The following is a 15,705-nucleotide window of genomic DNA, read 5'->3' on the forward strand; positions in this document are numbered from 1 at the left end:
GCTTTAGGGATAAAATGGAATTACATATGTGGAAACATTCTGAAAATATTAAACCATTGATTCAAATGCAATGATATATACACACACACACACACACACACACACACACACACACACACACACACATTTTGACATTGCCTGCCTGGACATGTTCTCTTTCCTTAGCTTTGACACCACTTTATTTTTTAATATTTTTTGTTTTTGTTTGGGGGCCACACCCTGCGTCACTCAGGGGTCACTCCTGGTCTTGTCCAAAGTTGTCATTTTCAACTAGAACCTTCCTTCTCTAAAGGCTAGATGAATATCTAGTCTGAATTAGGTGCTGGTCTCACCTGATGGAGCAAAACTTCAAATGGGTGGAGTTAGCTGGACTTGACTGACCGGATTCTGGGTTCTTTGCTTGTCACTTTTACTTTTGTTTTTGTTTCTTTTTCTTTTTCTTTTTTTGATGATCACACTAGCTGTGGAGTTACTTCCATTTTGGAGCTTCACATTTATTCCTGGTTGAGTTCTGGTGACCTTGTGGTGCTACAAGGGTTCTCACTGGATTTTCCACATGCAAAGCGTGTGTTCACTAACACTTTGAAGTATTTTCCTTACTTGTTCCTGGGTTTTTGTTTTATGTTTTTGGGCCACACTCAGTGATGCTCAGGGCTTACTCTTGGCTGTGTGCTCAGAAATCAGTCCTGGCTTGGGGGACCATAATAGGACTGGGGATGGACTCGAAGTCTGTCCCGGGTCAGCCTCGCACAAGGCAAATGCCCTACTGCTGCACTATTGCTCTGGCCTTGTTTCCATTTTTAAGGGTTGGTTAATATAAAGAAATTATTTAAGGAAAAGACAGAGAAGTAAATATATTTTAACAAGAATGGGAGAATGGGATGGCATTTGGGCAACATCCAGAGAATACTCAGGGACTATTCCTGACTCTGTCCTCCAGAGTGAGTTTGGTGGTGCTCAGAGGACCATATAGGGTGCTGGGGCTCCAACTAAAGTTAGCCCACACGACTTAACCCCTGTGCTTTTTCTCACCCCTATACAATATGTTAGATGAAAAGAAGTCGGAGATTATGGCTGCAGGCTTTTTTCCCCTATACATGCTGACTTAAATGATAATTTTCATGTAGGATAGACTGGAATCTATGGCATTACAAAACAAAAGCAAAAAACTTTGCAAGGACAAAGAGATAATACTTTGAGTTATTTCCCTGACTTGTGCAAACTGCTGGGCACATGCTTTACATCTGAGTGACCCTGGTTTTATCCTTATCTCTTTGAAAGCCTCTTCTGTAAGTTGAAGGACTTGGGAAATAAATTCATTGAAGAAGTTCACATATAATTGTTAACATCCTTTGTGCATAAGATTAATGTATTTTATTCTCCTTTGTTTGATTAATGTTGAAATGGCACAGTATGTTTTCCTTGTCATAGACATATCTTATTTTTTCCCCTTTTGTTATTTACTTGCAAGGAAATTGGGGGTTCTGAAAGTTACCATTTCATAAGAATATGGCACACCTGCTGAAGACAGTGGTGACTGGCTGTTCTTGTCCTTTACTTAACTTGAGGTCCTGTAAAATTCTACCTGGGAAGAAGGATTCTTTGCGAACATTTCATACTCATCAGGCATTGTGGTGCAAAACCCCTGTGAAATCAGGTAAAGTATAATTTCAGCATATATAAGTAAAATCTTTCCATTGTCTGTCACTAATAGATCTTCTTTCTGTCTATAAAAGGGAAAATCATGCAGTTTTATAGTTTGGTGTTTGTAAGTTATATTTTGAATAAAAATAACAATGAGTGCTTTCTTATGTTTTGCTTGTATAGATGTTCATGATAAAAAAGAAAAGAGATCTTGGGGCTGAAGAGATAGCACGGAGATAGGGCATTTGCCTTGCATGCAGAAGGACAGTGGTTCGAATCCTGGCATCCCATATGGTCTCCTGAGCCTGCCAGGAGCAATTTCTGAGTGTAGAGTCAAGAGTAACCCCTGAGCGCTGCTGGGTGTGCCCCCCCCTCCAGAAAAAAAGAAGAGAAGAAATCTAGAGAGATAGTACAGTGAGTTGGGTTTTTGCCTGCATATGGCTGATCGAGGTTATTTCCTGCCATCCTATATGGTTCCTGAGCACTACCAGAAATACTTTCTGAGTGAAGAGTCAGGAGTAAGCCCTGAGCACTGGATGTGACCAAAAAAAAAAAAAAAAAAAAAGAGGAGGAAGAGAACAAGAAGGAGATGCAAGATATAGCTAATTTGCTCAATAATTAGGAACTAAGTACATGAATTGATCTGCATTAATGCTTCTTAATTCAGTAAATGACAACTTCATCTAGGTCACTCAGGTCAGCAATCTTGGAGGTGTCCGAGTTTCTCATCGTAGGTATAAGTCAGTTTTTACCTTGTGTCTAGGACCTGTTTTTCTCACCATCTGGATTGTTATTGCACTGGTCTAGGTCACCAGTACTTACCTCTGGACCATGGCACTAGTCTTCTAAATAGTTTCTGTTGCTTCTGTCTGTTCTGTCCATATGCATTATATATATGTATATATATATATATATATATATATATATATATATATATCTTTTTTTTTTTTTTGTTCACACCCAGTAGCGCTCAGGGGTTAGCTCAGAAATTACTTCTGGCAGGCTCGAGGGAACATAAGGGATGCCGGGATTTGAACCACCATCCTTCTGCATGCAAGGCAAATGCCCTACCTCATGCTATCTCTCTGGCTCCTGAGCAAAATATTTTTAAAATGAAAGGTCATGCTGCTCTTTGACTCAAAATTTGCCACTAGTATTCTAGCTCATGTTGAGTAAGAGCTGAAGTCTTCATAGCTGGCAGTTTCTGGGACTTCCTCCTTCTGTTTTTTTATATAGACCAGAAAAAGAGAAGCTAAAAGGTTCCCTTCTAAGTTGTGTCAAATCTGTCTAAGCATTTTGGCCTAGAAAGTTTTCTTAGCATTCTGCCTGTATTCATTGTCCCGAACTTAGACAAATGGTTTTATGTATATGTCAAGGCTTGAATATTTAATCTGTAGTTCCAAATAGCAACATACTTGCTAGCTATAAATGCCATTCTTCTGCCAGGGAGAGAAAAAAGGGTGGATATTTGAGGCAATCCAGGAAGTTTTAGACACATAGAATGATGCCCCTTTAAAATTAAAGTAGGACCATTCATGTCTAAAAACCTAGATCTTTTGAATATTCATGCCTACCTTAAATAGATTTCTTATTACCTATTTCCTTTTAAAATATATTTATTTAAAGACCATGTATTACATAGTTGCTCATAATACATTTGTTCCAAGACCAATCCCACCACCAATATAAAATTCCCTTCATCATTGTTCCCAGATTCCTGTCCATTCCCAAGCCTACCCCCTTGGCAGGCACCCAATAGTATATTTTATATTACTTATTTACAGGTAAGTTAATTATTTAAAATTATTATTTAAAAAAGATTAATAGGAAAATTTGTGAAAACTAATGTACCTCTTAGTGAGGTCATTAAATCATTGTCAGAAGGTGTGCTAAGTAATTTTTTCCTGGTTGAGTTTCTCTTTTTTGTTTTTGAATATTAGGTAGCTTTGAATTCATGTTGATGTTTAAATTGGTATATTTCTACTGGGGTGACATTACTGAAAAAAAAATCTGGGCTTATTGTGCAGCTGTGTGGTTTAAGAATTCCAAGCTCTATGGCTGATACTGTGGCTTTTGTGAGGCAGGGTTTCAGCTACCAGGGCTCCCAGAAGTACAAGCAAACTGGGGAAGTGTGCCTGTACTTACTCCAAAAAGAGTCCTGGTGATATCAATCCAAATACTAGTATACCTAGAATTTTGGTTGGTTTAGCATCTGTGCAGATTTCTGTGGTTGAGTGGTGAAGCTGGGACATTGGCAAAACCATAGGTGTGGATGGTGGGTACAGCTGGCTTGACTTTCACAGGTACTTGGCTCATCCTCTCCTCCTGATCATATTAGCTATTCAGATAACAAGTCATTGAACCTTAACGTTAGATTTAATGCTTCCAGCTGTTCTGGAAAGCCAGATTACCCAATAAAAGCAAACATTTTATTTAGAAATATACAGGTTATGGGTTAGAGAGATAATACACAAGTTAAGGCACGCGGTTGACCCAGGTTCAATCCCCAGCATCCTATATGGACCCCTAAACTGCCAGGAGTGACTCCTGAGGGGACCAGAGCAATAGTACTGTGGACTGGGTACTTGCTTTGCATGTGTCTGTCCCCATATGGTCTACCAGGGGTAATTCTTGAGTACAGAGCCAAGAATTAGCCCTGAGCACAGCCAGGTAACCCCAAAACAATATGAAAAAGCAAACAAAAAAGTAAGCAGGTTATGTCGTTAGGTCTTTTTTTGATATATATATGTATATATACCACTTCTTTTTTATTTTATTTATTTATTTATTGGTTTTTTGGGGGCCATACCCAGTGACGCTCAGGGATTATTCCTGCCTATGAGCTCAGAAATTGCTCCTGACTTGGGGGACCATATAGGGCTCGGGGGGATCGTGGTCCATCCTAGGTTAGCACATGCAAGGCAGACGCCCTACCAATTGTGCCACTGCTCCAGTCCCTCACTTCTTTTTTAATTAATTTGTTGAAAAATTTATTTATTGCCTTATATAACTTCTGATATTTTAAGTTTGGCTGATTGAATTCCTTTTCATCTTATTTAACCAGTTTTTTAGTCACATATATAAATATATAAACATATATGTCTATATACATGTATATATGTATACGTGTATTTATGTGTATATATGCATTTTTTGTTTTCAAGCCATACGTGGAGATGCCCAGGGCTTATTCCTGGCTCTTCAATAAAGGATCTCTCCTTGCAGGGATCAGGGAACCATATAAGGTGCTCGGGATTGAAGTTGTGTCAATTGTAAGCAAGGCTAGAGCTCTACCCACTTTACTATTGCAATACTGGCCGCAGTATTGCATTATTTGAAATTTGACAAGATCTGGAAAGCTACTCAGACTCAGGTTTACTTTTTTTGCAAGAATTCTTAATAGGTGATCATTCATAAATATTGCATTACATCAGAAAGATTAATGAGTTTAGATAGTATTAATATTGACAATCCATCTACAGTGAAGTTTCCATAAACATTTTATTCAAAGTCTATATATACCCATCTAATTGAGAATCATTAATAAATCAGTGGTTTTTTTTTTTTTTAAGCCTACAGCACCCGGTATTCCCAGGCAGTCTCCCATCCAAGTACTAACCAGGCCCGACCCTGAAAATCAGTGGTTTTAAGGGCAAGATGTATATTAAGTTTTTGGGCCACACTCAATAGTGCTCAGGGCTTACTCCTGGCTCTATTCTTAGGGATCACTCCTGGTGGACTCAGGAAACCATATAGAGTATCAGAAATCTAAACCAGGTCAGCTGTGTGCAAGTTAATTGCCCTACCTACTGTGCTATCTCTGCCTACTTATTGGGATTCTAAAAATAGTATTATAGTATTTTCATTTATTAGCAAGAACAGTTTCCTATAAAGAAAAACTTTCCTATTATTATTATTAACATTATTATTTTGGTTTTTGGCCATGCCTAGTGGTTTTCAGGAATTTCTCCTGGCTCTGCTCTCAGGAATCCTTCCTGTTAGACTTGGCAGACCATATACAGTGTTGGGCATTGAGCCCAGGTTAGCTGCATACAAGGCAAATGCTTTATCCACTGTGTCCCTCAGGACCTCCTTCTCTTATTTAGTTACCTAAAGTTGTGATATTCATCCAAAAGTTTGATTTAGTCTTGTTATTTGCTAGTTTTGGTAATCATTAGTTAGTTTCCTTCTATATTAACTTTTATTCCTGCTGGAGCAAATGATAACAATATTAGCAGCTTCATGCAATACAAATTTATTATTAGGCACTTTTGAAGACCATGAAAATGAATGCCTCTCACTAAGCTTACTTTGGATGTGATATGCCATATGATTCTATTTCCCATAAAAGTAATGAGTGATCTTTTTGACCTATATTTTCCCCTTAAGAAGAAGCTACACCTAGTCATGTACCTTGAAGAGAACCATTAAATAAAGTCTTCAGAATTCCAGGAGAGGAGGCATAATAAAGTTCTTATCACAAAAAACATAATTATGATTATAAATGAGCAAATTATATAAAAGCAATGTGTATGGAAGTAGATTTTCAGACAACTGCACTTGTCTTCTTTTGAAAAATTTTAGCAAAGCATTGATTTTAGTTATTTATTACCAATTATTTTTGCCTTTGTTGTAGGAGTTCCATACAAGCAACTGACTGTTGGTGTTCCGAAGGAGATTTTCCAAAATGAGAAGCGAGTGGCCTTGTCTCCTGCTGGTGTTCAGACCTTGGTTAAGCAAGGGTTTAATGTTGTAGTGGAGACAGGTGCTGGAGAAGCTTCCAAGTTCTCAGATGATCACTATAGAGCGGCGGGTGCCCAGATCCAAGGGACAAAGGAAGTGCTGGCGTCTGATGTGGTGGTCAAAGTAATTACTTCTTTTCCTCTGTGGCACATACTGATGGTCTTTGAAAATTTCTCATAGAAAAATTAAGTTACTTTCTCTGTGGTTACAACTTTCTCATTTTCAAAAAATTTTTATTTTTTTCTCAAAAAAAATGATGTGTACTATAAATAGCTTTTCAGCAGAACCTTATCCTTTGAATTATGGAAAAAGGAAACAACAATTTTCCTTTTTAACATTTGCTATGTGGGAACTCTTTTTTTTAACTGACAAAGGAAAATGTATAATCCCAGGTTCATAGATACTTCAAAGACCCACAGGTATTTAACTGCCACCAAAATGGAAGGGAGAGTGTGGAATTCCTGGAGCTGAGTAGTGTGGCTGATGTTCTGACGGCAGAAAGACACAGCAGTTTAACAAAAGCTTTTGCAAAGGGGAAGAAAAGAGGAGAGAAATCAGCATGAAACTGAGTGGTGGATAGCCTTAGTAAAGAGAGTTTTAGATGGTCTGTGATAGAAATCAATGTTTTAAAAAAAAATTTTTTTTTTTTTTTGGTTTTTGGGCCACACCCGACATTGCTCAGGGGTTACTCCTGGCTGTCTGCTCAGAAATAGCTCCTGGCAGGCTCCGGGGACCATATGGGACACCGGGATTCGAACCAACCACCTTTGGTCCTGGATCGGCTGCTTGCAAGGCAAATGCCGCTGTGCTATCTCTACAGGCCCAAAATAGACTTTTTTTAAAGATTAAAGTGAAATACAATCTGAGGTACAAAATAATACTGGGGGAAATGGAAGAGTGATTGTGTCAATCATCAACAATAACATTCTCTTCAGTCCTAAGCATTCTACGACCAAGTGAGGCAAACATGTGACTATGGAAACCTTATTATCATCTTAAAATAAGCTCCTCACACTTTTAGGAAAAACTTTGTTTTCTTTTAGACCAATTTATTTTTATTTTTTTATTTTTTTGTTTTTGTTTTTGGGCCGCACCCGCCAGAGCTCAGGGGTTATTCCTGGCTCTACGCTCAGAGTAGAGCCCTGGCAGGCACAGGGGACCATATGGGATGCCGGAATTCGAACCACCATTCTTCTCATGCAAGTCAAACACCCTACCACCTCTATGCTATCTCTCTGGCCCCCTTTTGGACTAATTTCTAAGGCAGAATCCAATTTAGGGAGGGACTGCTGTTTTGTTTTTTTAGTTTTTTTTTTTTTTTGGCAGGGGGCTGCTATCAGCTGTGCTCAGGACTAAACTCCCAACTCTGAACCCAGGGATCACTCCTGGTGGGGCTTAAGGGACCATATGAGGTGCTAGGGATCAAATTTAGGTCAGCAAGTGCCTTAAGCAAGGTACTGTCTCTTATTCTTATATATACATCTCTTATATATACATAAGAATATATGTATGTATATGTATATACATATATAGTATATGTGCACACATTATCTACTAATGTATTAATCAGTTATATATAATATATATATATATCTGTATATCCTAATTATAAAACTTTTTTTGGATATAGAAAAGTAATAGTAAAGTTTATGGTATTGAGGTGAATTTTAATTCAGTCAAACTTTTAATTAATTAATTAATTAATTTTTGTGCCACACCCGATGATGCTCAGGGGTTATTCCTGGCTCTGCACTCCGAAATCGCTCCTGGCTTAGGGACCATATGGAATGCCGGGGATTAAACTAAAGACCATCCTGGGTTAGCCATGTGGAAGGCAAATGCCCTACTGCTGAGCTATCACTCTGCTCCCCCCTTTTTTTCTAGTCAAACTTTTTAAAAGTGGTTAGCAGTATAGATGCTTGGTGATATAACATGGTACAGTAAAAGGGCATAGAAAAAATTAAAAAATAGAAATAATCTATCCTAATGAATTATTAGAAATAATTAGGAATAAAAATCTTCGGATATATTTGACAAAAATTGGTTGAAAGTGTTTAAGTTTCAGAAATGCTCCCTATTTTAGAATCTATAGCATGCCAAAGATGCCTAGAAAATCCCATTACAATATAGGACTTTGTTTAACTTTAGACTTTTACTGATAAATTATTTGACTTTGGTAATTCTATATTGAGCTGTTTAGTGATCCAAAAAATTACATTTAGGAAAAAGCACGTTAGGTCAGTTCATTCAGATGTTAATAGTCTCAGCTGAACATCTGATTGGAGTCAGTGGACTCAATTCAAAGTTGTCCTCTAATTTTTATTAAATCTATATCATATATTCTCATCAAGAGAAAAACAGACCTTTCATATAATTTTAGTTAAACCCCAAACCTAAAATTATCAAAGATCAACAACTGAAATGGGAATAAGTGAAATGTTATTTTTTATAGGTAAATTGGAGTGAAATGCTGAGCATTGGAAGTATTTGCTCCATATTTATATTTCCTTTAGAAACTAATTCTCAGTGCTGATTTTCTGTTTGCTTAAAAAGTACTTATGAGATCTGAGCGCAAATGAAATGCTTTAGTTGGAGATTGATTTAAATTTGAACATAAAAACACCTTTTAAATGGAATGAAAAATTTGGTATAATAATGTGAAAATTTGGGGCTGTAGAGATAACACAGTGGGTAGTAATGCTTCCTTTGCATTTAGCTAACTCAGGTTCAATTTTTGGCACCCTATATGATCTCCCGAGCACCACCAGGAATAATATTTAAATACAGAGCCAGAATAAGTACTGTCATATGTGGGCTTCAAACAAAAGCGAAACAAACAAACAAACAAGAAAATTCGATATGGCCAGAAACATAATACAGCATGTAGGGCAGGGGTCTTAAACTCGTGGCCCGCGGGCCATTTTCGGCCCTCCGTACAACATTTTGTGGCCCAGGGCCAGGCTTCAAATATCGCAGTATTCGCGATTATTCGCTTACCGAATAATCGCAATAAAAATTGCATTAGTAAGAAAAAAATCGCATTAAACATTCGCATACCCCGAGCAGTTCCGTTCGGGGTATGCAAATGTTTAATGCGATTTTTTGCGTTTTTTTTTTCTTACTAATGCGATTTTTTTATTGCGAATATTCGGTAAGCGAAATCCCTTATGCGGCCCTGCCTCACCCCAACTTTGCCTCCTGCGGCCTCCAGGTAAATTGAGTTTGAGACTCCTGATGTAGGGTGTTTGTTTGCGTGTCACTAACATCTTACCCCTGGTACCCTATATGGTTCCTGAGCACTGCCAGGAGTAATTCCTGGACACTGCTAGGTGTGGTCCAAAAAAAACCCAATTAGCAACAACAGAGAATATTGGAAACTTGAAGTCATGTTGACTGTGTGTTCATTGACTTATTTCATAGTATTTTTTTGTTATCGTTGAAGTAAAGTTTCTGGAGGCTGTGATACTTAGCAGAATAAATTGCTGCTTTTTTGCTTAAACTCTGCTAGTATGAACTGTATTCATCACTAACTATTTCTTTGGAATTTCAAAGTGACATCAATCTACACACGGTGTCACTAGTTTATAATAACTCTTCTCACAAATGTGCCAAAATTAATGAGTCAAACTGACTCTATCACAAAAGCTTTCTGTTCATTTATTCTGATGTTTCTTAATTGTACTAGAGTGAAGTTTTTGGGTACACGTTTGTTGTAGAATATATTTGTCCCACTGTTCTATGGTTACTTGTTTCAGACTGTTTGCCAGGTGTGTGTAAGCTTTATTTAGTGCATAGGTTATTAACTAGGGGTTGACCACATCAATATCTGTGTGCTTTACCTTGCTTAGGAATTTTTTCAGGAGCTTAAAAATTTACTTCTGGAGTTTTAACCATTATTTAAATTACTCTATTTGTTTAAAAAAATATGATAAAGGACCAGGGAAGTTGACCCAAAGGGCTAGTGGAAATACCTTACATGCCAGATACTCATGTTCAGTGGTCTCTTAAACTCTGACTCAGTAGTAGCTTCCTAGCATTGCTAGGTGTGATCCAAAAAATAAACCAAACCAAGTTCCTTTTTTTTTTTTTTTGGATTACACCCGGCAACACTCATGGGTCATTCCTAGCTCCGCACTCAGAAATCGCTCCTGACAGGTTTGGGGGATCATATGGGATGCTGGGATTTGAATCACCGTCCTTCTGCATGAAAGGCAAATGCCTTACCTCCATACTATCTCTCCGGCCCCACCAAGTCCCTTTTTGTTACAACAACAACAACAACAACAACAACAACAACAACAACAACAAAAATCCCGAACCAAAACTACAATAAAGGAAATTGTATTTTGATTTTTTAACTATTTTTTTGTTTTGTTTTGTTTTTGGACCACATCTGGCAATGCCCAGGACTTACTGCTGGCTCTGCACTCAGAAATTGCTCCTGGGGGTCAGAGAGATAGCACAGTGGTAATGCATTTGCCTTGCAAGCAGCTGATCCAGGACGGATGGTGGTTCGAATCCGGCATCCCCTATGGTCCCCCTGCCTGCCAGGAACGATTTCTTTCTGAGCGCAGAGCCAGGAGTAACCCCTGAACACTGCTGGGTGTGGCCCAAAAAACCAAAAAAAAAAAAAAAATTGCTCCTGGCAGGCTCAGGGGACCATATAGGATGCCAGGAATTGAACCCGGTCTGTCCCAGGTCAGCTGCATGCAAGGCAAACACCCTAACACTGTGCTATAACTCCACTCTCCTAATTTTTTTTTTTTTTCTTTTTGGCCACACTCGGCAGTGCTCAGGGGTTACTCCTGGCTGTCTGCTCAGAAATAGCTCCTGGCAGGCACGGGGGGTGGGGTGGGGTGGGGGTGGGGGACGACCATATGGGACACCGGGATTCGAACCAACCACCTTAACCACCTTTGGTCCTGGATCGGCTGTTTGCAAGGCAAACACCGCTGTGCTATCTTTCTGGGCCCTCTCCTAATTTTTTTAACTTTAATTTTTTGTTTAATTTTTGTTTTTCGGGCTATCCTCAGTGATGTTTGGGGGCTACTCCTGGATTTACTCCTGCACTTAGAAGTAACTTCTGGTGGGTTTGAAGTACATATAGGATGCTGATGATGGAACCCAGGTTGGCCATGTGCAAGGCACGTGCCTTAAAACTGTATGGGGTTGATAATATGGAATGCCAGGGATCAAACCCAGGTTGCCTCCTTGCAAAGAAAATGTCCTGCTGACTATGCTATTGTTCCAGCTAGCTCCTGATAATTGTATTTTTAATCTGACTTTGGCTTTCTTCTCAGGTGCGAGCCCCCATGGTTAATCCAACATTGGGTGTCCATGAAGCAGATCTTTTGAAGACATCAGGGACACTAATTAGTTTTATTTACCCAGCCCAAAATCCAGACCTGCTAGATAAACTTTCCAAAAGAAAAGCTACAGTTCTTGCAATGGACCAGGTTCCACGCGTCACAATTGCTCAGGGATATGATGCTCTGAGCTCCATGGCGAACATTGCTGGGTAAGCTAATTTTTTCCCTCCATTGCAGCTAAAGAAAAGCACAACAGTATTATAGAAACCTTCTCATCTAGTTCTTTTCTTACTGTGGTTTTCCTTATGATGATTATTGGAGATTACTGCCTTTTGAGAGTATGCTTAAGTTGTTTGTAAGACTTACTGTTTCAATTTTTATGTCAGCAACTAGGACATGGCTCTTCCTATTGTGCTATTGTACATTCCTATTTTTCTAATATTCTAAATTTTTATTTTTTATTTTTTTATTTTTATTTTTATTTATTTATTTATTTTTTTTTGGTTTTTGGACCACACCCAGCATTGCTCAGGGGTTACTCCTGGCTGTCTGCTCAGAAATAGCTCCTGGCAGGCACAGGAGACCATATGGGACAACGGGATTCGAACCAACCACCTTTGGTCCTGGATCGGCTGCTTGCAAAGCAAACACCGCTGTGCTATCTCTGCGGGCCCCAAATTTTTATTTTTTTAAAATATTTTATTGAAACCATTGTGATTTTCAAAGTCTTTCATAATTGGGTTTCAGACATACAATGAATCAGGGCCAATCCCACCACTGGTGTTCACCTTCCTCCATCAATGGTCCCAAAGTATTTCCTTTACTACCTCCCCTGACCCCAGCCTGTAAGTATAACAGGCCCATATTAAGTTTAGATTGTTAAAGTTTAGGTCTCTTGATTCCATTGTTGTTGCCTTTGACTTGGATATTTAGTTCTGTCCTTTTTAAATCTCCACTAAGGCACCTGAGAACACTTGGCCCCTCGCCCCCTTTCTTTTATATTTGTATTTCTCCTCTTCCACTCAGTTTCTTTCCTTCTCCTTGCTATACTCTGGGGCCAAGGGTGTAATTTTTTTTATCTTAATGGAAATAGATTAAATGGATGGTTGAAAGGGGAATTTGATAAATATAAGTCAACAGGTGAGTGTTAAGCATCTATTTTTTACAAAGTAACATTAGATGGAATAAAAAAAAAAAGAAGAGACAGCACAGATACCTAAGAGATGACAAATGCTATAATACCAGGATAGCAATTTTTGTGTTCATTAGAGAATTATGGCATGGCATGTCTGTGTTTTAGCTTTTTCATTTTTCATGGGCAGGAGTATTTTCACCACCAAAGTAAATAATGGTGTGTAATATAATATGTTGTGTTTCATAAATGAGTGTGCACATACATGTAATAGAAATTGCATGTTTTTATGGTAAAATGGTTGTATACTGGCAGTGTCATATAATTTAACTTAATACATTTGGAAAATCTATCATCTTAAGCAGATTTTGCATAAATAAATTCATAATATATTTAATGAATAGGAAAAATATCTGCACTTAAAGGATTGACATCCTTGATGCCAAGCCCATTTTGATGTCACTTGCTCTCTCATAGTAAAGATTTCCCCATGTAGTGCCAGGTTACCTATATATTGAGAAGGGGATTGTGACTATGATCAACCTTCTCTGGGGAGGAGTAGGAATGGCTACATGATTGCAGAGTGATTCTGATTCTATGTTAGGGAGTGGGAAAATCTAGAACTTGGTTAATGTTATGAAGTCAATTTACCTAAGAAGCTAGTTGAGTTACGCATAAAGCTATTAGTAGTAGACAGTTTGTGGATATGCAGTCTCAGATATCAACAAATTTAAATGCTTAATGTATAAAGAAAACTAACCTGAATAAAACTTTTTTGGCTTAACATATGAGCTGAACTTTTTTTAGGTTCTATACTTTAGATATAGTGTACCAGATATACTGCAGATTCTACTTTTGGTTCCTTTGGGACAGAAATGAGACAAAATAAACAAGTTAATGACATTTTGTTGTATTTGTTTATTTGTATTTTGTGCTATAGTTGACTGTGGTCAGAACTAACTCCTGACTCTGTACTTAGGGATCACTCTTAGCAGGTTTCAGGGGACCTCAGGTGGTTCCAGGGATAGAGTGTAGGTCAGCTATAAGCAAGGCAAATGTCCTACTTGTTATACTCTCTGGCCCCAGATGTCTTAAAACCAAAAAAAAAAAAAAAATACTATACATACATACATTTGGTTCGAAGGTAAAATTTTGTTGTTGTTGTTGTTTTTTTTTTTTTTTTGTCAAATGTGGCAGCGCTCAGGGGTTATGCCTGGCTCTGTGCTCAGAAATTAGTCCTGGCAGGTTCTGGGACCATATGGAATACATGGATTGAACTTGGTCCCTACCTGCTGTATTATTACTCTGAGACCTGAAGATTTTTCCTTTTTTTTTTGGTTTTTTGGGCCACACCTGTTTGATGCTCAGGGGTTACTCCTGGCTAAGTGCTCAGAAATCGCCCCTGGCTTGGGGGGACCACATGGGATGCCGGGGGAGTTGGGATTTAACTGCGTTCTGTTCTTGGCTAGCGCTTGCAAGGCAGGCACCTTACCTCTAGCGCCACCTCACCGGCCCTGAAGATTTTTTTTTTGTGGAATAAATAATAAACCATCAGGGACCGGAGAGAGAGCATAGTGGTAGGGAGTTCGCCTTGCATGCAGCTGGCCTAGGACAGATGGTGGTTTGAATCCTGGCATCCCATATGGTTCCTTGAGCCTGCCAGAAGTGATTTCTGAGCTCAGAGCCAGGAGTAACTTCTGAGTGCCACCGGATGTGACCCCCTAAAATAATAAAACATCAGACAAGATAAATTGTTTTAAACATTTTGTATTGGAGTGATATATAACAATTTAAAACTTAAAATTTAATATAAAATATAGTGTAAATGTCTGAGAATGCTGCTGATTTTGTCACATAAAAAGAACATTGTCAAAATCAGTAGCCATGGGGTTGGTGGCTTTTAGCTACAGAATCTTTTGAGCAAATGAAATATTATGAGGTAGTGTAAACAAACTTTATAAGATTTATAAAGCTTATAAGACCTTGATTGGATTAGGGTGCACAGGTCTGGAAATATGCCTGTTACTTAATACCACCGATTGTGGCCCTAGACTTGACTGAAATTTGAACCTTTGGAAATACATGGGGCACAATGAGAGAATCTATCTTATGTCTTGAGATGAAATATGAAAGGAGCAAGTTTTCAAATGAATTCATTTAATTCATCTGACAGGTTTACATATATATATGTATATATATATATCATGTGAAGTCATGTTTTCTCAGGTTCATTCATGCAACCATATCACAATGATATATAGTTTTGAGATTTTTTTTCCTGTCATCAGAAAGAACCCACTGTTACTGCTTTTTTTCATGCTTATCTGTAACCCCACCCCTCATTATTTCTGTGTAAGATTACCTACAAGAAAGGCCCTCCCATTTCTGGGAGGGGTCTTGGGGAGGTTTCAAGAGGTTTGGCCGAAAGGAAAAAAGAGGGATTTGCCTGGATGGAGAAGTAGTAAGAGGAGAGAGGGCTGGAAAAGGCTAGAGGTGGGGCAAGATGACAAGACCATGCTTATATAGGTTTAAGATTATAGGCCACACATGTTGGCCAGGGCAAATAAAGCTTATATTTCTTGGAAACTGTTTGTGTATGATTTCTTTGCCTCTACCTGAACCTGCTGACACTCCGGCTGGAGGGGTTTGGAGCCACGTGGCCTGGGATGGCAGAGAAAGGTTCCTCCATTCATCCCATCACCATCCATCTCCATCCAAGCCCATTCAAAGGGCTCTGATGCAACACTTATCTACTTTTTTAAAAATATTTTTTTTTTTTTTTTTTTTTTTTTTTTTTTTTTTTTTTTTTTTTTTTTGGTTTTTGGGCCACACACCCGTTTGACGCTCAGGGGTTACTCCTGGCTATGTGCTCAGAAA

General features: G+C 38.4%; 1 protein-coding gene across 1 annotated transcript in view; it reads left to right on the plus strand.

Moving 5' to 3' along the window:
- The first annotated feature begins 1,492 nt into the window (after positions 1-1,492).
- Positions 1,493-15,705, plus strand: part of NNT (nicotinamide nucleotide transhydrogenase) — a 123,897-nt gene continuing 109,684 nt past the window's right edge. The window contains exons 1-3 of the mRNA XM_049768252.1: positions 1,493-1,657; positions 6,281-6,510; positions 11,688-11,905. Of these exons, the coding sequence (XP_049624209.1) occupies positions 1,510-1,657; positions 6,281-6,510; positions 11,688-11,905 (596 nt within the window). The 5' untranslated portion in view covers positions 1,493-1,509. The remainder of the gene's footprint in view (positions 1,658-6,280; positions 6,511-11,687; positions 11,906-15,705) is intronic.

Source organism: Suncus etruscus, chromosome 2 (genome assembly GCF_024139225.1).
Source record: "Suncus etruscus isolate mSunEtr1 chromosome 2, mSunEtr1.pri.cur, whole genome shotgun sequence".
Taxonomy (NCBI): domain Eukaryota; kingdom Metazoa; phylum Chordata; class Mammalia; order Eulipotyphla; family Soricidae; genus Suncus; species Suncus etruscus.